The following is a 27,315-nucleotide window of genomic DNA, read 5'->3' as shown; positions in this document are numbered from 1 at the left end:
CCATGCAGCTGCCAAATTTATTTCCTGAAGTATAGGTTTGGCCATGTCAGCCCCTGCTCAGTCAAATCCTGTGGTTGTCTTTTACTTTCAGGATCAAATGTAAAATGGTTTATTGAACATTTAAAGCTTCTCTACAACCTGACTCCTCCTTACCTCTCCAGTCTTCATATGCTTCATTTCCTTCTACGTACTCAACAATCCAGCTACACTGAATTACTTGCTGTTCTCATATAAGATATTTTTAGAATTCCTCTTCACCTCTGTCTCTTAGCTTCTCTAGCTTCCATCAATACGCAGCCCAAATCTCATCTTCTTCAGGACCTTTCCTGGATGTCCTTGTCCCAAACACACAATCGTAGTGCCTTCTCTCTGAGAAGCTTTTCATTTACATTCTATATATCCAATATGTATGTAGTCACTAAGCTATGTGTATATTTTTTGACCCACAGATTACCATTATTAGGGCTATACCACCAAAAAAGCAAAGAAAGAAGGACTTGTGCCTACCAAAATAACAGCTTTTTTCATAGTTGTTATTGTTTGTCCTTCATTCTCAAAAAGGACCAGGACATCAGGAAGGTCAGTCATATCATGACTTGCAAGTGAATCAGATTTAAGGACTGTGCAAAGTCACCAGCCTTACTTTCTTCTCTGGAGCCATATGGGTCCAGTGGCAAGATCTAGATCAGGATGACTTGAAATGTCCCCCAGAAATAATATATCTTTCCCCTAAAAAGGCAACTTTAGGACTTGGCAATGAATTCAAGTTGTAGCCGTATAGTTCTGACTTTTCTCCAGTAACTCTAGATGTGCTGGTGTGAGGAGAAATTGGAATGAGGCAGCCACAGGGGTTATACAAGATATATAGAATAAACAAAGAGAACACATGCTACCTGATAACTAAGAGGTTGCTCATCAATTGAGGAATAGCTGAAGAAATTATGATATATGACTGTAGTGGGATAATATTTCATAATAATTTTTTTGCTTAAGTATATTGGTTAACAATTTCTTTTTCTCCCCAATGGGGTGGGGAAGTTGAAGGGAAAGAAAGACTAGGATAAGGTTCCTATCCCTCCAAAATGAGAAGAGAAGGAAGACTAAAAGGAAAAAAGCCAAAAGGAATCACTGATAAAAGGATAGCTTTGAAAATTACATTAATTCATTATGTAAAGAAAAACAACTTCTACGTAAGAGAGAGTCATAGTTCCATCTACAATTCTTTCTTGTTTTATAATGTATGTGGCGCTATTCATTTTATTTAGTGTTTGTTGTTGAGAAATTTTTCTAAATGGAGAAAAAGAACCCAAGTTTATAAAGTAAAAAAAATAAATAAGATGAGAAGGTTGGACTCAATAACCTTTAGTGTTCCTGTTAGCTTTAAATCTATGATCTTATCATCCCATTATATATTGGCTGTTGGACAGATGAACTCAGGCTGAATATGTGAAGGTGGCACAGTGAATAAAGCTGTAGACCTGAAGTCAGGAAGACCTGAGTTCAAATCCAGCCTTATATCCTTACTGAGTGTATCACCTCTGGGCAAGTTCCTTAACCTCGAAGACTCAGGTTCCTCAGATATCAAATGGGGGTAATAACATGACCTATACTCCCCAGAGTTGTTATGAGGATAAAATAAAATAATATTTGTAAACTCTTTACAAACCTTACAACTCTGTATCAATGCTAGCTATTATGAAAGTGTGAAGCTGCTGTGGATTTAAATGATTTTCTCTTGTAAAAATCAATTCTTTTTAAGGTTTTATATTTAGACTCTTCCAATGTTTCATTTTGGGGGAATTTTTAGGTTTTGAATCAGTTTTCTTAAACATCAGTAGGGTTACTTGTATGATTCTACCAGCCAATTCTTTCATCTTTGCCAACTTCTAATAATCTGCTCCCTCTGCTGGTAACTCTTCTCTGCCAACCTGTGATGGCCCAATTTATTTGCTGTCTGCCACTGGCGAAGAGAAGAGGTCTTCAGATTCAGGTGCTCCTGCCAAGTGTGTGATTTTCCCTTTGCCAAATGACCTGATGCAGGTAGACAACTGATCACCATCAAAAGAAGGCTGGCAGATCCTTCTGCCCTCTCTACCTCCCCCCCCCCCCACAAACTCACACCCCCATTGTTCTAATATGAGCAAATCAAAGAGCCCTCTTCCTCCACTACCGCAATTTGGCCTATTATTGAAGATGATACCACTGACATCGTGATTATGAGCTGTGTGACTGAGCATGACTTAATTGCTTGCATGGACTGAATTGTTATTTTCATTTTATGTTGCACAAATTTGGTGTGGTGTGGTTTTGTGTGTGTGTCCATAGCTACAGATGGCAGAACCCTCTCTCAGTGATGACAGAGGAATAGGCCTCACTTTTAAGCTAGGCCTCTGAGTGTACCAAGGCTCAACTTAACAGAGATGATGGAAGAGAGCCCTAGGTATATGATGGTGGGAAGGCATGAAGAAGAAAAGAAAGGAGAAGCTGATAGTATTGGGAGGAGTTTATAGAAAAATAGGATAGGAAAATGATTATGCTAATTTTGCTGCTTGCTGAGTTTTAAAAATTCTTTTATTTGCAGGAGTTCCTTGCAAATATCAGAATTGTGGTTTTTTTTAATATTTTAACCAGCTTTCTAATGCACAAGTCACATAGTCTTATAATATATAGCCATAGAGAAGATATGAGGAAAATAGGCTTCTGGACCTACCCACTGAAACTCTTGAGTCTTCTTAGATTCATATCCTCATTTTAAAACATCTCCAAGGACAACTAGGTGGTGCAGTCGATAGAGCACTGTGCCTGGAGTCAGGAAGACCTGAGTTTAAATTTGCCCTTGGACACTTATTAGGTGTGTGACCCTGGGCAAGTCACTTAACCTCTGAGTGTCTCAGTTTCCTGATCTGTAAAATGAGCTGGAGAAGGAAATGACAAACCACTCCATTATCTTTGCCAAGAAAACCCCAAAGGGCGTTAACAGAGTTGGACACAACTGAGAAGTGACTGAAAAGAAGGACTCTTATCTCCCCATCCCTTCCTAAGTTATAGCCAACATGATTGTGGATCAGCTAAAGTTGTTGCTACGGTTGGTGTACAGTTTGGATTTACTGAGTTTAGAATCTAGCTTTGCTACCTATGCACTTTGTGACCTTGGATAATTCACTTAACTTCTCTTGGCCTAAGTTTTCTCAACTGTAAAATAAGAAGGTTGGCCAAGATGAATTCTTGGGCCCTTTTGATCTCTGAGATTTATGAGCCAATGATCCAGACCTCTACCACAGACACTTACTCTGTGACTTTTGGAAAATCACTTCATCTTTCTAAGCCTCAGTTGCCTCATCTGTAAAATGGGGAAAGTTATACTTGAACTATGTACCTTTTAAGGTGGTTGTGAGGAAATCACTTGATAAACCTTAGAGCTATAGAAATGTGAATTATTTTCATTATGAGGTCATAGTTAAAGGTAATTATTACTTTAATAAGAATCTGTTGGGTAATCTGGAAATTTCTGTGCCTCATTACCATCACCCCTTTCTCCTAATCGCTGCTGGGCATTTTCTTCCTGAATTGTTTGTCATTTCTCTGATGAACTTAGAAGTCTGATCCATCAATTCAAATAAGAATTGGATGTATAAACTATGCCTTGCATTCCTTCAGCAAGAGAAAATATACATTAATAAAGAAAAAGGTTAATTTAATACATTTCCTGTTATACTTAATTCATATATTAAAACTGCCAAAGTCCTTAATTATTTTTCTAAAAATTTTATTAAAGCCAAATATACTGCAAATTGGGTTTGCTATACGAAATCTTTGCATTTAGGTAAATATTAATCTCCTGTAGGAATTGCATTTTGTTAAACTTTATAGCCATCATTTATTTTTTATCTATCTTTCCTTGTAATTTTCTTTCTGTCTGCCCTCAGGGAACAATATGAGAGCTTTTCAAGCACTAATTTAACACCTATCAATTTCTACCAATGAAAATCAAATATACAATGTTATATAAACATTCTATTCATGGGGCTGAGGATGTGGGGGAGGAAGGCAATTCATTTCTGCTGTCTGTTCTCTTATTTTAAAAGAAATAATTTCATTTGATCCTATGCATGCGATTGTAAGCTAATACTAGTCTCTCTAAAACATGAAAACATAGAAGGCTTTGCTCACATTGAGGAAAAAAAAAGGAGGTTGGGGGAAGGGTTACTAAAAGAACATTGGACTTAGAGACAAACTGGGGATTCATTCCCAGGTTTGCCTCTTAGGGGGCTGTGTAACCTTGTGCAAATTCACTTTATTTCCCATTTTCCTCATCTCTAAAAAGGGAGAGTCATACTGGGTATTGGCCTCTACTTTGGATAAGGTTCCATTTTGTGTCCAGCATTCTGTGACCTTATTGATATGTAAGCATTTGGGTCCTTAAGCTTTTTTCAATCATGGACCCCTTTGGCAATCTAGTGAAGCCTGTGGAACCTTTCTTAGAATGTTTGTTGCCTAAATTCATCGTGGTAGGAAATGCTACATTTTAAATAGAGGTTATAAAAATAAAGATGCAATCTCCCCAGTCCGCTCTGAGTTCATAGACTTTCTGAAATCTATCCATTAATCACTTGGGGATCCATGGGATCCAATTGAAGTGCTTATAAATTAGAGGTTAAGGATTGAACTTCCAATTTCTTTAATTTAGGGAGCTCCCAGGTAAAGATATTCCCTTTTCCAATGCAAGTCAGAACCTTATCTGCAACTGAATGTCTCAGTTCCCTAGAGCATTGAGAGGTGGAATCATTTTTCCAAGATTACACAACTCATTATGTATCAGAGGTGAGACTTGAATTCAGGTCTTCCTGGTTTCGAGGACAGCTAGAGAGCTATCTACTAGGGGGCACAGTGGATAAAGCGCTAAGACTGGAGTCAGGAAGACTCATCTTACTGTGTTCAAATCTGGCCTTAAACACTTACTAGGTATTGGACCCTGGACAAGTCACTTAACCCTGTTTGCCTCCGTTTCCCCATCTGTCAAATGTGCTGGAGAAAGAAAAGGCAAACCACTGCAGTATCTTTGCCAAGAAAGACCCAAAAGGGGGGGAGGTCCCAAAGAGCCGGACTTGACCGAACAACTCTATCTACTATGACATGGCAGCCCCTTCCATTGTTTTATTAAAATATCCAAAACATAGAAGTTGTTAGGCAGATCTCTTGATGCTTTTAGAAATTATTGCTTTGTTTCTGAAGAGGCTTTCATGATTCCCAGTCCTACGTTGCCAACTGTTTTCTAGACAGCTGAACCAGAAGCATGTCCCATAGGCATCTCTAACTTGACATGTCCCAAACAGAATTCATTATATTTCTCTCACAAATCCTCTCTGCCTTCAAATGTCCCTCTGTCTGTCGAGGGTACCACCATCATTCTCATCACTCAAGTTTGTTACCATGGAATTATCCTAGACCCTTTCCTTTCCCTCAGTCCCCACTTCTATGAAATCAATTGCCAATTCTTGTCTATTGAAACTCACTGAAAAAATCTTAGGAGGCATCTAGCTGGCTCATTAGATAGCGAACTAGGCTTGGAGTCAGGAAGACCTGAGTCAAATCTGGCCTCAAACATTCATTAGTTGTGTGATCCTGGGCAAGTCTCTTAACATCTGTTTGCCTTAATACACTGGAGAAGGAAATGGCCAACTCATATCTTTGCCAAGAAAACCTCATATGAGGTCACAAAAAGTCAGACAAGGCTGAACGACTGAACAACAAAAACCACACCTCATATCTATCTTCTTTTCTGTACTCACAGCCTCTACCCCAGCTCAGATCATCTCCCTGGGATCATGGTCTTTCTGCTTCCAATCTTTTCCCATTCAGCTCATCTTCTCTTCTGTCCCCTTCCCCTCAGAGTTTTTTGTTATTGGTTTTTTTAAACCCATTTGGAAGGGGATGTTGGCCAAAGGCAGCCTGACAGAGTTGGTAACCCAGCCCTAACAAATAGCTATGCTGCCATGTTTTTTTATTTTATTTTTATATTTTATTTTGTGTTTTATATATATATATATATATATATATATATATACATATGTGTGTGTGTGTGTGTGTAAACTTCAGGGAGAAAAAAGGACAGGATCTATTTTTTTTCCCTTTACCCTCCTTTGGGAAGCTTACATAAAAATATCAATCAATGAGATTCTCTTTTATGGTTCTTGATGCTTTAAGGGGAAGCCAGGAGGAGGTGGCACAGAAGTTCAGACAAATCAGAATCTCAAAATCTGTACCGTCTATCCATCTTTCTCTCCCTCCCTATCTGTCTTTTCTCTTCTCTTCTCTCCCTCTTCTCTCTCTCTCTCTCTCTTCCACCCATCCTTCCTCCCTCCTTCGTCTTTCTGACCTTTTTCCTTCTCACGCATATATGCCTAAACACACTAATCACTCTTCCTCCCCTTTGAAACTCCCCATTTACAGTAATGAAGCAACAAACCAAAGCAGGTATGAATGATGAAGTTTTTAGGCTAGCAATGTTATTAGTTTAAACAGAACATATAAACCAACTTTAAAGGACAGACATACTTTGAAATTGACATCTGACTTTCTCAGACAGAAAGGAGGCAAGGCAAGGCAGGTCCTTCACTGCCTACATGAGACGGAGGATCTAGAAGGGATATTTACCATAATCAGATCTGCCTTTCTGCTTGATCCACAAACAAGTCTCATGTAAACCTATAGGTCAGACAGAGGTGGCTCTCTGGGGCTATCCCAGTCTGTCTATCTGTTATTACTTGAGGTAACATAATAGAAATCAACCAATTGGTCAATAAACCTTTATTAAGCATCTATTATGTGCCAGGCACTATGTGAAATGCTGGAGATAAAGAAAAGGCAAAAGAAAGTCATTTGCAAATATGCAAATAAATATATAGATAGATATAAATATATAGATATGAATAAATGTACACAAAGCAATGATAAATAGGAGATAATTCACAGAGAGAAGGTAATGGAATTAAGAGGGGTTGGGAAGGGCTTCTTGTAGAAGGTAGAATTTTAATGGAAATTTAAAGGAAGAGGAGAAGTTCAGGAGTCAGTGAAGGAGGTTGAGCATCTAGGCATGGGGGACAGCCAGAGAAACACAGTGCCTGACATGTCGCAGGTAATTAATGCTTACTGATTGATGGAGTTACAAAGTGCCAATTTATAAATATTTCCAGAAACACTGGAAAGCTTTGAATCTCATTTCATGCTTATATCCTTCCTTTTCTGACCTAAACAGCAAAACATTAATTAGCCAAGAAGCTTTATGGTGTGGTGACAAGAAGGCTAGTCTCGGAGTTGGCATGAGCTGAGTTCAAGTTCTAAGACATAGATATGTGATCATGGAAATATCACTTTCTGTGGCAATAGAGTACTGCAGCTTAAGGATTGGTCGTGGAGTCAGGAAGATCTGAGCTCAAGAACTGCCTCGCATATAGATTGGTTTTGTCATCATGTGCAAATTATTTAACCTCTAAATGACCCCAAACAATTCTCTAAGACTCTCAAGTTTTAGATCAGTTGCCAATCTACATCAGATGTGGAAGGCAGTTTTCACATTGAAAGTGTTATACACTGATGAAATCACAGGTAAAAAACACAGTGGGTAGAAAATAAGTAAGAATTTCAACTGAATATCATATAATAAGGAAAGTATATTTTAAGCTCATGGTATTGTTCAGAAAAGTACTATTACCCGTCGACTCTCTTTAGATCTTAGCATTGGCTTCAGAACCCTTCCAGCTCTGAGTCCTAAGCACAATGAAAAGTGGATGCCATTTTAGTAGCATTGTTGAATACAATGATGGTAACAACCTCCATTTAGTGCCTATGCAGAGAAAGAGAATGTGGATATTGAATGAAGAAGTGTGGATTAAAAGGGAAAACATACTGAAAAGATGCTTACATAAAACTAACCAAGCTCATCTTCCAAATAGAATGAGAAAATAAAAACATATCCATATATTCTCTTGTGAGAAGAGGTTGTGTGGGGTACAATTGGTTTTTTTTCTGTTTTTGGAATTTCTAAATTAAAAAAAAATGAGATACTTTGTGTAAAATTTTATAATGACCTCCAAAAAAATTCTTCCTAAGAAAGTATAAGTTTAAAGAAAAATGTTGACAATTAACCAGAAGCTTTTCAGTCCTCTTAAAATATCCAGTTCCATGATTTTCCATCTAGGAAATCTGATTTGGGTGATTTTTTTTCTGATTTCCCATGACTTGTAAAATAAATAGCTTTGACTCTTACTCTTAAGATCATAATTGGGCGCTGGTAGTGTGGTACTGGTCATGCGAAGAAAGGTCAAGTTGGTACTGCTTCCAGTAGATATAAAGCAATAGACCAGGGAATTTCTTTAAGCCACATCTGAACCAGAGAGAGCCAGGGCTAAAGACAGATTTATTTTTACATCCCTCTTTATTCCTTTCTCCTTAGTTCTTTTCACTCTTCCTATCCTGGCTCATCTCCTTGGTGGCCTCTTACCTTTTTTCACCCTTTTCACTCATTCTCTTTCTCTCTTTTTTCATTTAAAGCTTTCCTTCACTTGGAAAACAGGACACGGACAGAACATCTAACTTCAGACAGCCATCAGGAGTAAGTACTAATCACACCTGTCCTGACTAAGCCATGTCTGAAGACTCACTCCTTCTTCTGGGCTTAATAGGATAATGCTAGTAGTGAAAAAGAAATTGAGAAATGTGGTTCTACCGATAAGGGAAACCCACCATAAAGTGTGAATTAACTGCTGTGCACCAGATTAGCTTCTGGAGTGTTTCATTACTATTGTAGTACCTCTTTTACACTTCAGCTCTTTGCAGACATATCACCTGAGATAATGACCCTCCATCTATTTGAACAGGTGCAAGAAAGAAACTAGCTTTTAAAAATCCATTCACGCATGCACACACACGTGTACACGCACACATACACACATCTAAATTATAGAATAGAATGTTTCATCTCTAAAGTAAATGTTATGAAGTTCCCTGCTTGACTCATCATTCATGATTTACTCATATCACAAATTAAAAAGTAATTTTGAAATAAGATGACAGATTGGACCAGAGGCATAAATCTAGGCTATCTATCCAGGAAGTGTAACTGTGCATAATAACGTTATGGGAACAGCTGCTGTCTTTGTGTAGCTCACTACACAGGCTGCTTTTGTAGACCCTAACAAGGACAAAACCAATTAGCAGATTAGAAATTGCCAGAAATCAGAGATACTCAGCTAGGGTAACAGTAAAAATGAATGGTGTTTTTTGTTTATGTGGGTATCTGATGCCAATCTAAGGACTGAAGAGAAGGAATGTTTCATGCCTCACCATGCTCCACAAACAGCTGGCTCTTACCTATAATATGCTTAATGCAGTAGCCAAATTAAATAGGTATAGGGTACATTATACATCTGAAAATGCTCTTAAGATGTATGGCATTGACTCTTATCACGGATCAAAGTCAGCAATCAGGGGTTTTGGAAAATAAGTCTAGCTCCCCTTAGAACATTTTAATAGTTTCAAGTAACATGTAAAGGGTGTATTTCAAAGAAGATTTCATTTAGATGTAAATAGGAACTGCAAATTATCAAAAGAAATAGGACTTTTTCAAAATCCTTTTTTTCTAGAGATTTGGGATCAAAGACACTTTTTTTGCAACTTGAAAAGTAAATATCCCCAATTTGAATCCTTTTTTCCCCCAAATTGGAGCTCCTTCAATTATCCTTGGAACAAAAGCTATTACTTGGTTTCCAGTATTAATTTCCCACTGAAGACTGGAGTAACTGAGTTCATGGGAAGTGGGCTATAAAACTCTAGTTCATGTAAGGTTATGGTTCTGGGATCTGAGCTTTTGACAGTTTCAGTTTTAGTGTATAATTAAATATAAGAGCAATAAAACATTCATTATTATTATTAATTATGGTTGATACACAGTAATACTAAAGCCAGAAGAATCTGTAGACATTTCATTTAGTCTGCTATGAAAGGCTTACCATCCTAGGTGGGATGTTTTTATGATTTTTAATCTTAAACTCTTGGAAGTTTAATGAGCTTTCATCCCCATTCAGTTACTTATCCAAATTCCTATAAAACTTTACCCAGCAAGAAATTCTACTTGAAATGTGATTCACTCTCTTCTACCTTTCTAAAACCTTTCTTCCCCGAAGGCCCAAATCAGGTTCTTTTCAGTAGGACACAGGGCCACTAAACCATATATCAGGATCCCTGTGGGCTGCATATTGATTTAAGAAACCGTATATTAATATTATCTAAGTTCTATTGTATTTTTATTTATTTTGTTAAATATTTCCCAATTACATTTTAATCTTGTTCAGGCCATTGCTGTAGCCCCCCTCTTTCCCTCACCCTTAGTCCCCATCTTCGATAACTGCCAAGTCTTGTCAAGGCTTTTTTCATGTTATTAGTCATATCCATCTCTTCTTTTTCCTTCCTGATGCTACCTCCTTAATTCAGAACTTTATTACCTTATGACTAAATTATCCCAATTAATTACTAATTAGTCTCCTTGTTTCCATCCACACTTTTCTTCTATCCATCCTGCTTATCACCACTAGGCTAGTCTTCCTAAATCATCAACCATCCTGTTACTTTTTCCTCTGCTTAGAATTCCCAATTGGTTGTCATTGCTAATTGAATGAAGTCCCATCTTTACATCCTGATATTCAAAGTCCTCCACAACCCTACTCCAACCTTTCTTTGCAATCCCATCTTCTGCTTTTCCTTTTTATGAGCTTTCTGTTCTGGCCAAACTGAGTACTCACTGTTTCAGGAACATTATGTCACTTTTTGTTTTCCTTCTAAGGACTTGACTGCTAATATTATCATTCCCCCTGAAATTACTTCTTACCCTCTCAGCCCTCACTATATCTCTTCTGGGCAACATTTTTTCAATCCTTCAGGGCCCAGCTACAAAATGTGTAGTGTAAGGTGTTGTAGCACCAGAAAGAGACAGAGAGTTGGGGGGGGGAGGATGTATACGTGTAAACACCCTCCCATACATAGGATAAACATGTAAGTTCACTGATAAAATAATTCTTGGTAAGGAAATCCTACATATGCAGATTGGTAGCTCTTCTACCACTGATCCATTCTTAGATAGTTACCTCAGGATATGGTCCATAGGTCATCCTGACTCATCATTCCACCATGCTGCCTCTGTGTGGGTGTGCGTTTGTGTTGTCCTGCTCTGATGTCAGAGGAAGCGTACCTGGTTAATGTCCTATTTCTGACCCATTGATTCTGTGACTCTGGTCAAGTAACAACCTCTCACTCCAGGCCACTCTGTATGACTGTTGATAGCAAAACAGTTTCTGCCATGTATTGATTGGGGGAGTTTCTTCACCATGAGCCAGTTTCTTATACCAATGAAATCACGCATCTTGACTCTGAGTGAGTATATCTATATGTATACGTCTGTGTTTACTGTACTTATATCACAGACAGACACACAATCTTGCATATCCTTAAAATCAAGCAAAACATAAATAATAGTCTCAATATGACCTACCAATGAAATCGTTAAACTGGTCTCCAGTCTTGAAAAAATTGCATTTTCTCATGTGCATATATGCATACACACATATATCTATATCAACATTTATATGTCAACAAAAATATTTGTTGTTGTTCAGTCATTTCAGTCATGCTTGACTCTTCATGACCCCATTTGGGGTTTTCTTGGTAAAGATACTAGAGTGATTTGCCATTTCCTTCTCCAGCTCATCTTACAAATGAGGAACTGAGGCAAATAGGGTTAAGTGATTTATCTAGGGTCATATAGCTGGCAAGTGTCTGAGGCCAAATTTGAACTCGGGGAGATGACTTTTCCTAACTGGAAGACCTGACACTTGATCCATTGTGCCACCTAGCTTCCCTTAATGAAAATATGTTGTTTCCAAATAATTTAGACAAATACACCCTTGGATTTATGGTTAATATGGGAACAATCTTGCAGCTATTAAGGAGATTAATTCAGTCTGATGGTGCCCTGCAGATGGAGTCTGACTAAAAGGTGGCAATATTTTTGATGAATGTTACAACAAACAAAACCGTTTCCTTTTTAAAAGTAGGATAAAGGTTCAAATTCAGCCCCAGGTTTTCAACATCATTGGCCATCATAGTATAGTGTGTTTAGATGGATCTTGGATTTACAGCTCGAAGGGACTTTTGAGATCATCTAATCCAGCCATCTCATTTAATAGAAGAAGAAACTATGGCCCAGAGAGATTTAAGGAGTCATCCAGGTACTAAATGTCAGAGTTGAGACTAACCAAATCTTCTGACTTCAAATCCATTCCACTGTGTTTGAGCCTTTGTTGTCATTCATCCGTGGTTTCTTGTTAGAGGTAGAAGATACAGAACATTTAGAAACATGGTCCTTGGGGAATCTTATTGAAAGTTAAAAATAGCTGGTCCTTGGAAGGAGTTGGCCCAAACTTGCTCCAATCTTTACGTTCGTATTTTTAAACTAAATTAAAACAGCTTGTATTTCTATGTAATGACAGAGAGAAATGTAGTTATGTAATTTGTGATGATTGTGGAGCAGGTTGGCAAATCATGAAGAATTTCATCTATTTTTACTAAATATTTACATAAAGACACCATGTATACATATATATGCATATAAGCATATACATTTTACATATATGATAAATATATACGTATCCGTAATCTTCTTTACTTTATACTTTGTTGCCTTTTCCTCAGTTCTGGTAGAAAACTTGTACCTATATATTTATTTACAAACTACTACAAAAATTTTTTATGAATATTACTTTCTATAACTTTCTTTTATCATGCTAGTAATACTGTTGGATTAATATTCTTATCACATATGTCTGTAATGATTAAAAAGTGATTAAATGAAGAAGAATGAAAGTTGAATATTACCCAAAGAACACTATAAAGGAACATGGTTAGGCTGCGTGTAATATTTACATTGTAAACAAAAATGATACTAGGAAAGTCACAAGAAAGATGTCATGAGAGAGATATGGCTGAAAAGATATGACTGGGGGAGGAACAGCTCACATATTTCACTAGTATAAGTCTCATGTCAGAATACATAGCAGAATGGCCCCACTATGTTGATTGGACTTTCTGTGGAGAGTTTGCAAGAGGTCATAGACAAGAGTCACTCAGGATAAGTGGTCATGATTGAGTTGTGATCTAAATTGTGGGAATGTATATTCATGTCAATGAGATCACAGATTCATTGAAGTCGTGTGGTATTTAATTGACGACAGAACATGTTTGTTGGACAATTGTTTCTGATTAACTTCAAGATATTACTTAGATGAAATTTGTGATCAATTAGGAAAATTATATTCATATTTTGATTTCTGATAAAATATTCTAAGCACAAAATAGTAGCACTGATATTTACAACAATTCTAGCAAGGGGTTTAAGGTCAACCATTACATGTGTATCCTACATTAGGGTTATCACCTCTCTCTGCTTGCTACAGGAATATTTTCTTTAATCATTCTCATCCCACTCCCCAGGTAATTAAAGTGGCATTTTCTGATATTTTCATATTAATTACTACAATTACAACATTTTTTCATTTATTAAATAATTAGCTCTGAGCTCCCATACCAATTCATTATCATTTCTTTAATAAAATGGAGGAAAAAATTTCCCCATAAGTGCTCTTGCTTTATGTCTATATAAACACAGATACACATATGCATATGTGTGTATATGTCTATACATACATTCACACATGTGTGTATGTATATATTCTACAAAGGGCAGTTAGGTGGCTCGGTTGATAGAGTGTCAGATCTGGAGTCAGGAAGACTCATCTCCCTGAGTTCAAATCTGGCCTCAGACACTTACTAACTATGTGACCCTGGACAAGTCACTTAACCCTGTTTGCCTCAGTTTCCTCATCTGTAAAATGAGCTGGAGAAAAAAAGGCAAACCATTCCACTTGCCAAGAAAACCTCAAATGGGGTCATGAAAAGTTGGACACAATTGAAAATAATGACTGAATAACAAGAAGAAAAAATATTCTACATAATAAATAGATAGATATAGACATATTAACCCCCTAACTTCTTGCACATAAAAAACAAGTTATTGGCTTATTATTATCAGTATAAAAATACATAGATAATTATTTACAACATGTCACCTGTGAGAAAGATCACATCCCAAGTCCCCTTGTGCCATTACTACAACTACTGACTTATCCATTCTGGAAACACCATTCCACCATTCAGGTTTCTCAAGATGCCAATTAATATCTTTCACTCTAGAATATTCCTCTTAGGTTTCCTGAAAAAATAAATTTTAAACCCTCTTCTCTCAGCAAATAAGTTTTCTTAGTCCTGAAGAAACCTCTGTTTTCTCTTCAGTCATGACAGTTTAAATTTTTTCAAAATTCATAGTTAAATTCTGAGTCCCCTCAGATTCCTCAAAAAAATAAGAGTTAAACTCTCAATATTACTAATAATATCTGCAGTCTGTGGGAGAGGCTGTTGAAGCTAATGTTACAAAAATTATTTGAGAGAACTCTTTTCATGAGGCAAAAGTTTTAGTCATCAGGATAAAAATTCAGTTGATTGAAATAAACTTAACTAATCAATTTAATAGTCTGGTTTCAATCATAACACTTAACTTTGCCAGATTACTTCTACTTTTAAGAAAGCCAATCCAACTTGACTGAACTTTCTTTTCTGAGATTAATGTTCAAATATGTTGCATTTTATGACTGACAATTTTTCCTAACATCATTTCCATATCTTGAAACTATTTTATGTCTTCTTTTCTCTGTTTTGAATAGTTTTTTTTTCCTTAGGAATGAATTTTGAAGGTTAAGCAGTTAGGTACTTATGCTAATATTGGCCAGAACAGCCTTCTTTATTCCCACAACAGGATTAGTTAGACTAATATGAACCACTCCTAAAACTATCCTTCCTTGGTGCTAATACATTTGCATAAGTGCTAGACTTCCCTAATACTGTGGACTTTGGCCCTCCGTAAATGTAAGATCCAAATTGAAAGATATTAAAAGGGAAAAAATCTTTTTTTTTCAACAAAAGTAGAAAGAGAAAGAGGGAGAGGAAAGGAGGGAGAGATGAGAAAGAGGGAGAAGAGAGGGAGAGGACAAGGAGAGAGAGAGGAGAGATTTCCTACAAACACCTATAGCCATTCATACTCTAAGCTGGAAGTATTCCTACATTAGCTATTTTGGTAACCAGCACTATGAAATAGAGAGAAGCTATGGAAGGCGGAGAGAGAACTCCAAGAGCTACAAAAATGGAATAAAAATCATCACTTATCCTACCTACAGACTAGAGTCAAGGGAAACATTTTCTTTTCCTGTGATTTAAACTTCTGAGAAACACCTGAAAATGTAACAGTTTATTTATTTATGATTTATAACCAAGCCATTTTGAAAATGGCTTGAAAATGTTTGACTCCTGTCATAAAGATGAACCGCAGGACTAATCAAGAAAAAAAATTACCAGTTGAAAGACATAGGAAGAGAGTGGGGCTTGGTGAGACGACCAAGGCACCTCATAATTTTCTTTCTCCCTGTATCTTCCAATAATCCTTAATTCCCAATATCTTTGCACTAATGCCACATTGCATGCGTTACAAAAATGATTAAATAATTACAAAACCCAGCTCTTTGAGAAAACAACTTATCCTTTCAGTTCCCCAGGCAGCTTCCTTAAGATTAAGTTACACACGCATTGATAATTTGATTCAGCTGAAAACTCAGATGAATTTTCTATTTAGAGTTTCTACCCCCAGGAGTTCCTTACATTAATAAAATCACAGGTCTAGCCTAAATATCTATCTGTGTTATGTGAGGTTGTTGTGTGTGTATGGTTGTATGGTTTGTCATTCATTCTCCAAGAGGACCATGACATCAGGAAGATGATGTCATGACTTGCAAGTGAATTGGATTTAAGTGAGGGAGAGCTATGTGAGATCACCACTTTCTCCTTCAGAGTCATCTGGGTCCAGTGGCCAGATATAGATTAGGATGACTAGAGATGGTCCAAGGATGCAGTGGGAAACCTTGGTCTTTTTAAGCTAAGGTCTTTCTGAGTTCTCACTTTGAGGCAATACCCATTCCTGTCCTCTGCTGTCCTGTCCTGTCCTCTCTGCTCATGTCCTCACCTGAGGGTGCTGTGCCCAAAGGAAGTTAAATTTGATTGGCTGAAACCTACCTGGATATCTTAGGCTTTACTGACTACTTTCTTAAAGACCATGCCTTAAACCCAATTCACTCTGGCTCTCGTTGATTGGACAACAATAGGTCCCTCACCAAGCTCCATTTAATGGTTATTTTTTGGGCCCTGATAGCTCAGAGTGAATGTAAATATATGTGTGAGATTGCAGGACAGAGTCACTCTGCCTATCATGTTTGGCCTATTTGTAAAAGCTCTAAGATCTACTAAAATGGAGCTATCATAAGTAATACCCCTCCTATGTTTTAGGTTGTTAATCCAAGTCCACCATCTAGAGGGGTGGCATCAACTTCCAAATTGAGCTGTCCTTCACAGGACAGAAAAAGTGTTGATCTCAATGCAGTTATGTCCCAGAAGCCATTACGCCAAATACCCATTGAGTACTGCTTCCTACTGATGTCATTACTTTAAAAAAAAAAACTGATCCATAATGAAAATATATTCCTGTGGTTTAGCTAAAAGAGCTTTATTTGTGGCTTTTCTCCCCCCAAGAGTCAGATTTATCATCAAGAATATTAATAAAGGTTGATTTTTATCATAGGCAAATTTCAAACATTCTGCCTCTTACTAAACAATCCAGGAATAATAATTCTATATTTATTCAAATATAAGGGATTCCTATTCTATAGTCAAAATTAATCATAGAAAATATAGTTGCAGTTTTTCATTACTTAAAACACTAGAAGCAGTATGACAGTGCATAGAAGGTTGACTTTGGAGTCACAAAGTCCTGGGTTCAAGTCATGCCTTAGTACAAAGGCAGTATAACATACTGATAATACTGTGTGTCTGTGGGCAAATTACTCAACATTCCTAGAAACTCGCTAAGATTGTAAGTTATGGACTAGTTGCCAACCAGTATTAAACCAGCAATGGATTCCACCCCTCCCATCAAATTATATTAAACATCCAGACCCACAAAACACAAACCCCTAAATTATTGCTAAGTCAGAATAGTATAGTATTTTGTCCATTGACAAATAACATAATCTGTTATAATGGACTATTTAGCTATCTCTCTGTTAGGGACTTAAAAAGTGTTCTATTCAAGCTTAGAAGATGAGGTTAATGGACAGGGAGGCAGGTGTCACTTAGTTCAATGCTACTTTCCTTCACTCCCTTGATACCTCATGTGTCTTCTCTGCTACCTTCTATTTCCACTCTAGTTGAAGGTGTATGTAGTAAGAGTCTGGGAAATAGCTTCTGAATAGCCACTCCATATGCTTCTGTGACCCGTGGCCCGACCAACACCATGCCCATTTTTCACTTGGCAGAGCATAGCAAAGTGAAAACAACCTTGCTGCCTCTTTTAGGTAGAGTGAAAAGGAAAGAGGGATTTATTTTTTGAAAAACTGAAAATTTTCACTGGTAAAAGCCATCTTATGAAAGGGACATTACTTGTATTAATGGACAGATTTTCTAGCCTGGGCAAGAATTGGATACCTAGTGTCTGCTGAATAGGGACTGAAGAAAGCCAAGTCATATGATTTCAGTTAAAATAATGGAAATTTTATACAGCCCATCAAATGGGGCTAGAGCACACTCTGCCAGAATTTGAACTAAATTTACAAGAAACCAAGTTCTAAGATTTTAAAAAATGCATTTATTGGCATTGTACTTGTTCAGGCTATAAATGCTCACTTCCATCGGTGAAATCATCTGAAAGGTCAGGAATGATGAACAAAATTTTTCCTATTCAAGAGATTCCTTAGAATCTGTCATTTCCAAAATGCTATTACATTACTCCTTAGAATCGCATATGTTATTTGAGTTGCTTTGGAAAAGACTCAAGTTTCTCACTGAATATTTGTTGTTGTTATTTAGTAAGATAATGTATCAGATTATATCTCTTTGTTCCTAAATAGCAAAGTTTAAAGTCATGTGCGGCTTTGATCCATTAGCTCATTGGTGGGGGGTATTCTCTCCAATTCACTTCAATTAAACAAATATCTATGTTATATAATATTTTTATTTTTCCCCATTTACATGTTAAAAACACTTTTTAACATTTTTAAAGCTTTGAGTTTCGAATTCTATACATCCTTCCCTCCCTCCCCTCCACCCTCCTTGAGATGCTAAGCAATCCAATATAGATTATACGTGTGAAACCATGTAAAGCATTTCCATGTTAGCCATTTTGTACAAGAAGTCTTGGAAGGAAGAAATGAAGAAAGAGAGAGAGAGAGAAAGAAAGAAGGAAAGAAAGACAGCATTCTTCAGTCTGTATTCAGATAGTACCAGTTCTTTCTCTGGAGTAGCATAGCATGCTTTGTCACGAGTCCTTTGGGATTGTCTTGGATCCTTCTATTGCTGAGAATAGTTAAGTCATTCACAGTTCTTCATCGTACTATATTGCTGTTACCATGTACAATGTTCTGTTTCTTCTCACTTTGCTTTGCATCAGTTCATGCAATGCTTACCAACTTTTTCTGAAATCATCTTGCTCGTCATTTCTTAGAGCACAATAATATTCCATCACAATCATATACCACAACTTGTTTAGCCATTCACCTATTAATTAGCCATCCTCTAGATCTCCAATTCTTAGCCACCACAAAAAGAGCTGCTATAAATGTTTTAAACAAATATTTATTAAATGCCAACTATATGCCAGATATTTTGCTAGGCCCTGGGGATACAGAAACAACCTCACCCACCAAGAGTTTCTATTCTGTTGGGGGCATAGGAAATGTATGATAATGGTACATAAGATCATATTCAAAACAAAGACACAGCAGTTGGGGGAGGATGCCAAAAGCTGGAGGAGTCAGGATAGGTCTTGTCTGAGAGATGGAACTTGAATTGAACCTTGAAGAGAGGTAGGGGTTCCAAGAGGTAAGGATGAAACGAGAGCATTCAGTGCTCTAGAGACATCTTACTCAAAGACATGGAAGCAGGAGATTAATTGTCCAATACAATTCCCGTATTCTTTGTGTAATCCTCAATTAAGAATCCACCCAACATCCTGGAAGCTTTTCTCTGGTTCTTTTTAATACTTCTCGTGTAGCAGTACAGTCTGACCATTGGTTGTCCCTGACTGGCGAAAGGACTGGACCATGACATTTTCTAGTTATTCATGGCCGTACTGATGCATTTTGAATAGGCAGCATTGGTAAAATACTACAGTCTGCTCTTATATTTTTTTTCTACCAAATCAAATGAATTGCTTTTGAAATAATGCAGTGGATACAAAAGAATCTTGTGTTCTCTGCATCTCTCCATCTGTAACTGATAGGAGGTGTCTCTTGAACTAAAACTTAAATGGAGCTAAAGATTCCACAAAGCAGAGGTGAGGAAAAAGAGTGCTTTAGGCAAAGTAGTTTGGAGGCTGGGGAGAGATCCCTTTGCAAAGGAGACAAGAAGACAAAATGCTGGGTGCCCAGAGTCACAGGTCGACCAGTTTGGCTGCAACAAAATAAGAGAGGGTAATATGAAATAAATCTGAAAAGTCATTGGAGCCAAACGGTGAAGGGCTATAAATGCCAAAAGAGGAATTTTTCATTTATATTAGAAGCAATAGAAGCCACTGAAGTATTTTTGATTGGGGAGTGGCATGGTCGGTCCTGTGCATTTGAACTTTCAATTTCAATAGCTGTATGGATGATGGATTAAAAAGGGGAAAACCTGAAGGCTTATGGAAAAAAAAAATATATATATATATATATATGTGTATATACCTTTATAATTTAGATTTTTTAAAAAGACACAAATGTTTGATAATTGAATTTTATTCAATTAACTTGTTTTTTGAAAAGAGCTTTTATTATTTTAGTTAAATTTTAGCAGTACAGTAAAGAAAGCTCTGGTCATATAGTTTTTTGTGTTTTTTTTTCCTCCAGAAGATTAGCTTTTTTCTTCTTTACTATTACTGCCTTATTAAATGTTCTTATTTAAGTATCTTGCTATCTTTACTCATAATCAATAGGTAATTTAGAGAATATATTATTTAATCCAGAGATTAGCAATGGCTGTGCAAGAAACAATTAAGTTGAGTCAAATACTGTCCATTATTTAAATCCTCTGTTTTGGTAGAAAGTTAATGATGATAAGAGTATTTACTTTGATCTATAACAGAGACTTTTTTTTCTGAGAAGATACTCTTATGAATGATGCTTATGCTATAAGGTTTATGCAATTTATTGCTGATTGTTCTATTTTTGCTCTGTGTTACTTTGTCAATGTAGCCAGGGGCAGGCTTCATATTTCAGCCTTTGCCGGAGGAAGTAATTTGCATTTAGCCTATGCATGTGTATACAGGGTTATGTGAATTTAATCAACGAAATACCTTAAAAATGAATGACAGAGGGATGACTGACAGTGCTTCTGGATTCTGATCTGGTCAAATAATTCATTTTCCTTTCCTCTTATCAGAGCAATACGAGCATCTTAAATTAGATTGAACATTTTAGCATTTTAAGTAGCATCTTTGCAAAAGGCTGTATCCTTTTGTATGTAGTGTGCCAAAAACCAGATAAATTCTTGCAGTGTCAGTGAAGGTACTTTTTTAAATGGGCACTGATACTTAGATGCCTGTTCCTTTCAGGGCTAAAAACTGCTCTAGGGTGAAGCATTGTGGTCCCCTAAGAAAAATAGGAGACTTTTTAGGCCTTGTTAACTCCAAAGTGTGCAGATGATAAGAAGGCCTACCACTCCTTCCTTAGGCCTTATTGAGGCCATTTAAGATAAATAGTCAGTTTGCCAAAAACTTATAGCATTGGAAATACCATTATTTTAAGAAAACACACGGAATGTTCATAGATGACAGGGCTGGAGCCCACATCTCCCCTTTTGCACCAAATACTTTCTTCTTAAGAGAGTCTATAGGAAGGGAGGGGGGAAGAAAGGAAGGAAGGAAGGAGGGAGGGAGGGAGGAAAGAGGTAGTGCAAGAAGGAAGGAAAGGAAAGAAGGAAAGGAGGGGAAAGGAGAAGGAATGTATTGTATACTGGATATATTACAAAAATATTATATTACAAATATCTCATATTTGATCCTTACAACAACCCTGGGAAATGGATGCTATTATTATCCCATTTTATAAGTGATAAAAGTAAAGCAAAAAGAGGTTAAATTATTTGCCCCGGGTCACAAAACTACTAAGTGTCTGAGGCTATATTTGAACTCGAGTATCCTTGGCTCTAGGCCCAGTCCAGTGCTGTATCTACTATGCTACCAGCTGTGTTACTGGAATGCAATATCTGCTCCAGACTCAAATAATGCTGGTTCTATGAAGCTTAAAATTTATCGATGACCCCTGGAGTGTACCATTTTCCTCATTTGAACATAATTTCTATGTAGAGTCATTACAATTCTAATACCTTTTTTTTAACTTAACCTAAAGCTTATCATTGTGGATGATTGATTAGGCATCTTATAATTAAGTTTAAGTTGGTATTGAACAAATCACTCAACCCCATCCTTACTGAAGGAATGAATAAAGACATTTATTAAATACTTGCTACTTAGAAAGCACTGTTAAGTCCTATGAATGCATATATGAAAATAAGATAGTCCCTGCCCTCAAGGAGCTTACATTCTAATAGGGGAAGAAAACAAGCATAAGGGAATGTTATGGGAAGTCATTTGCATGGTAATGCAGCCAATAGTGATTAAGCTGACATCCAGAAGCACTGGAAGGTTATAGTTCCAGAACTGGGTAATGGGGAAGGGAAGAAGGGTATGTGCGTGGTGGCAGGAAAATAATATGACAAGGATATAAAACAAAGTGTGATTGTGCCTAGCTAGAAATGTTGGGTCATGTGAGGTGCTCGCCAATCAGGAAAGAAAGAATCCCAGAATTGGAAGAGTTAAGACTCCCAAGGCATAAGACGGTATGGTAGAATTTTATAGGCTCACATTTATGCCTTGCTTTAAGGTTTACAAAACCCTTTTGTTACTAACATCCCTGTGAGTTTGATGAAACTCATGTTCAGAAAGTGATCTGGTCAGTATCACACAGTTGGGATGAGGATACATGTTCCCAACTCTGCTATTAAGTCCAATGACTTTTCCTCTATGGTACCCTTGCCTTCTGAAGGATGCCCGAGCATTAGAACAAGGTTGATTTGGCCTGATAGGGTTTCCAACTAACAAGAAGACATCAAGATAGGAGATACTATACTGCTGGAAAGTCAATTTCCCAGGTTTTTAAAATCTTGCTAAGTTTTTGGTTTGAGAACATCGTCCAAAATTAATAGTTCAGTAGAGATGTAAGCAAGCTTAAAATGAAGTCTTATTATATCCAGTTATAGCTATGGAACATGGCATGGAGGATGATGAACATAGACTTCAGTAGACTTATGTCTAATGAAATTTTGTAAGCTTTATCTTCACTATCAAGAAAAGAGGGATAAGGTTTGATCTTTATGGTATTTACCTTATAGAAAGTCATCATGGTGTATAGTGTTTGGAGAGCTCGCCTCTGAGTCAGAATGACCTGGACTCAAGCTCTACCTCTGACATATATTGGCACAAATAGTACTAGTGGGCATGTCACTTGACCTTTCCATGGTCTAGCTAACCAGTTCTGTAACCCTCTAAATCACAGAAAAGGTCCAAGCTGAGTTGGCAGAATTCCCTCACTCAGGAGTTCTCTGTAGTAATGAAATAGCAGGTCCAGTTCCTATCTTTTTTCTATTCTCCCAGTATAATGTAAGCCCTTTGAGGGCAGAGGCATAGGTATTGTTTTGCTATTGTTCAGTCAGCTGTGTCCAACTCTGATTTGACCCTATTTGGGGATTTTTGACAAAAATACTGGAGTATTTGGCCATTTCCTTCTCTAGCTTGTTTTCCAGATGAGGAAACTGAGGCAAACAGGATTAAGTGATTTTCCCAGAGTTACACAACTAGTAAGTGTCTGAGGCTGGATTTGAACTCAGAAAGATGTCTTCCTGACTTCAGGTTCAGAAATCTCTCTACTGCGCCCCTTAGGACCCCCTAGAGGTATAGCTGTTGTTCATCCTTGGTTCTCAGAAGACCAATCAGGAGGGTGATGTCTTGACTTGCAAGTGAATTGGATTTAAATCTTTCTTGGATTGAATTGGATTACACTACACAAATTGGATCTGCCCACACTACTTGAATGGGCAGATTATAAAAGTGTCATGGACAGAAAAGCAAGCCTTTAAGTTGAATGGTACAAGCTACTGGAAGTCTGACTTAGTCAAGATCAAAAGTATGGTGGTGATGTATCCAGTATCACTGTAAAGCAAGTTTTCTCATTTCCACCTTCACATTTCTCAAATTCTTTCCATTCACTCAACTACCACCCTACTGAGTCCTCTCATCACCTCACGCCTGGACATCTACAAAAGCACTGTTGTTCCTCTTTCCTCAAATCTCCATCTTCCACTCAGCTGCAAAAAGAATATTACCAATGTACTCTCCTACTCAGTAAACTCCAAAGGCTCCCTATTACCTTCAAGATCAGATATAATATTCTTCTGAATTTAAAACCTTCACTACCTGGTCTCTTCCTATCTTTTTTCTGTCTTATTATTCTTTACTTTCCTCCACATACTCTATGATCTAGGAACAGCTCCCTGCTTTTTTAATTAAATTAAAAATTTATGTCATAAACACTTACTGTCTTCCCCCTCCCCACTTTAAAAACCCCTGTAACAAATATACATATTAAACACAAGCCTCCTCGCACATGACGTTCAATCTCTTGACCATGCTTTTATGTTGCTTATCCCTCAAACATGGGATATTTTCTTTCCTCATTTCTGCTAGATGGCTTCTCTGACTTACCTGCAGATTCGGCTCAAATCTTACCTTCTGCAAGAGGTCTCACCCCCATCCCACTACTGCTAATACCTTCCTCCTGCAGTTGCCTCCTAAATACACTGAGCAGATCTTGTACATACTTTGTTGTCGGTTTTGGTTTTGCCATTACAGTCTGGACTCCTTCAGGTCAGCTTTCTGCCCTTTTTTCCCCCCTTTCCTTGCATCACTGGTGTTAAGCAGAGTGCCTTGCAGATGCTATCTTCTTAATAAATGTTTGTCGACTGACTGACTAAGGTAAGGGGTCTGACTTGCTAACCAGGATTGCTCCCAGAGTCACTTGCTACACTGGCAGAGAATTTGGTCCAAGCATAGCCTTTTAACTCAGCAGCCCTTTAAAAGGTCATGGCTGTCAGGGTAGCTCTTCTTTCTGGTCCACAATTGCATCTTCCTCCATCCATGAACTCTCAACAGAGCCTCTGAATTCCTATGGTCCTCTCTCCTGAATTCTCACTTTGCAGCTGACACAAAGATCTCTGAAGCAGAGCTTTTGACAGGGCCCTGAAATGTGTCCACTCCTGACCTTTCTTCGGCTTGTAGGAAAGCATTCCAATACTGTTGTGAAACTGCTCTGTACCACCATTTTTAAAAACTTTGATAAGTGTTCTGTTTGAGAACATTGTCCTAAATCTAACTGTCTGGCAAAGCAAGTCAATTGTTTTTCTTGAAAATCACTTCTGACAAACTGACTTCTAGAATCGTGCACCCCACTTGTGCAGATCTCTGCCAGGAATATTTTCTGTTTCTAAGGAGCAATTCTGTATAGCTGCAAATAATAGCTAACATTTATATAGAACTTTGAAGTTTGTTAAATAAAAAAAAACACTTTTATATACATGAGTCCCTCTGATCCTCAGAACAATCTTGTGGGGTAGATGGTACAGGTTAATAGCACCTCATTTTCTGCATAAGGCAATGGAAGCTCAGGGGATCAATCACACAACCTCCCTGCTCTAAGTGTCAAAGACAAGAAGCAAATTATGTGATTAATCTGGGTTTTGTTGTTGTTGCTGTTGGCTTATGCTGCTTTAGGGGAAAATATGGTAGAGGATAGCATAAATTTATAAATGAATGCCTTTGTAGCAATTTAAACTCTGAGTATTCTTATCCCAACTTCCACCCTCACAGATGCGTTGGGTCTCCCCAGTGCAAGCCTGAATTTCCCTCCTCAGGGTGTAACCCTAAGGGTGTCTGGAGTTATTTCTCTAATGATATTGGCTCAAGCCTCCAATACGGTGTGTTTCCTCAACTGTTAGATGCCACCAGTTAGCAGCCCAGTTTCATTTTATCAATTGATATCAAGTAATTTCTACAAAGGGAGTATTTACTTCGGTGATACAGCAAGAACAGAAGTATAGACATTGCCCCCTAAGACTTGGGGCACACTCTCCCCTACACCACATTGCTTCCTGGGATAGGGGGGTTCGGACTTAATGCAGTTTCTACAAAGCCCCAACAAGTTAATTTTTAAATGTGACCTGGTCAATGGATGGATATGTCAGCACATCTGAAACTGCTGGGATGGGTCATGCCAGTCACTTGAGACTAACCAGAACTCCCCTCCCTACCTTCCTTGCACTTTAATTAACCATGACAATTAAACAGAGTGAAAACTTTGAAAAGAGAAGGGAGAACTGGGCCAGAGGGGAAACTAACTCAAAGTAGTCATGAAGGGCCAAAATTATGAATACCCCGGGAAATGATTTCCAACTCTCAAGTTAACAGAATGTTGGTGAAGTACAACAGTACTTCAGTATTTTTGCATAAGGGTGAGATGATAGGATTCAGAGCTGGAAGGGGACCTTAGAGGGCATCTAGTCCAACCTCTTCATTTTGTAGATGAGTAAATGAAGGCCTTCAGAGGTAAAGGTGAATGTCTCAGGACAGCAAAGAGTAAATAGCAAAGCCTGTGATTTGAATCCAGGTTTTCTAACTTAGTAAATATTACTTTCTTTGTAACAAAGAACTATAGGAAAAATGAAACTAGGTGACATTTTTGTTTTTCAGTAGATTACTATTCCATTCTAAAGTTCCATCCAGGGTTTCATCACTACCATGCCTAGCTTATTGAAAGAAACAAAAGGAAACATAAATTAGACATCTTCTTGCCTCCAGTTTTTCCTCTTTCTAATCCATCCTGTGTAGGCTATCCAATTAACCGTCCTCAAATACTTTCAGTGTATTTCCTCCTGATTTTAATGGGATCCCAATACCTATAATATTTAAGTCTAAACTCTTTTGATTTGCCTTCAAAGTCTTGCTCTATCTGGCATCAGCCCTCCAATCTAATCAATACTGATCTTCAGGAAACCCATACCAGTTCTTGTTGACAGCCTGTGGAACTTATATTGTATATACTTTTTTGTTGTTATTGATTTACCCATTATAATCTGAAATCCTTGAGAGCAGGGTCCTTTTTTGCCTTTTCTTTGCATTACCAATGTTTATATAATTCCTTGTAGAAGGCAAAACAAAGATAGAAAAGAAAAGAATTAGAGTAGAAAGATGTCACCAAGGATTGTATGACGGAAAGAGAAGATGGGGTGGTCAAATGAAAAGAGTAAACCACCATTCTCCATGACATATGGATGCCAGAGTGCTCTACTGGTACCCTCACCATGTGAGGAGAAATTGAGGAAGGCCTTTACCTTTTTGGGCAGACATCCTCTGGTTAATTTTCAAGAGAACATAGACAAGAGTCACATAACGTAGCCATGTATGGCTGGTTTGTGATAAGTCTCATGTGGGTAAACTCTTGAATCAAGTAGATTATAGACCAATCTGAGTATGTGAGACATTTCTGTAAATTTCCCAAAGTAGTATCAGAACTTCTGTGGCAGCTTGCTCACACCCACCATACTCCTTTCGATTGCCCATTCTGATGTTCATCTTTAGCTCGTCAGAGGTAGCCCTTCCATGTGTTGTTGTTTGTCCTTCACTCTCAAAGAGGACCATGACATCATGAAGGTGATGCCATGACTTGCAAGTGAATTGGATTTAAGTGAGGGAGGGCTGTGAAAAGTCACTAGTTTCATCACTTCCTCCTCTGGAGCCATCTGGGTCCAGTGGCCAGATATAGATCAGGACGACTGGAGATGGCCCCGCATTCCACATCTTACTGTCATAGAGAAGGAAGAGCTATGTATTATAGTTAGAAGATCAGAGTTTAAGTCTTGGCACCAGTATCTATTAGTTTCATGACATTGAACTTATCCACTTAACTCCCTTGAGCCTCACTTTTCTTTGTCCTGTATAGCATCCTGGACTTAGCATCTGGAAGATACAGT

At 37.6% G+C, this 27,315-nt stretch overlaps 1 protein-coding gene across 1 annotated transcript in view; it reads left to right on the top strand.

The window, feature by feature from the left end:
- Nucleotides 1-8,641, top strand: part of LOC114028266 — a 104,409-nt gene extending 95,768 nt beyond the window's left edge. The window contains exon 4 of the mRNA XM_027842511.1: nucleotides 8,551-8,641. Coding sequence (XP_027698312.1) covers nucleotides 8,551-8,641 — 91 coding nt within the window. The remainder of the gene's footprint in view (nucleotides 1-8,550) is intronic.
- The last annotated feature ends 18,674 nt before the right edge of the window (nucleotides 8,642-27,315 follow it).

The sequence above is a fragment of the Vombatus ursinus genome, unplaced genomic scaffold, assembly GCF_900497805.2.
Source record: "Vombatus ursinus unplaced genomic scaffold, bare-nosed wombat genome assembly UNPS02014874.1, whole genome shotgun sequence".
Taxonomy (NCBI): Eukaryota; Metazoa; Chordata; class Mammalia; order Diprotodontia; family Vombatidae; genus Vombatus; species Vombatus ursinus.
The sequence above is the reverse complement of the archived record's forward strand: the minus strand, read 5'-3'. Positions and strand labels throughout refer to the sequence as shown.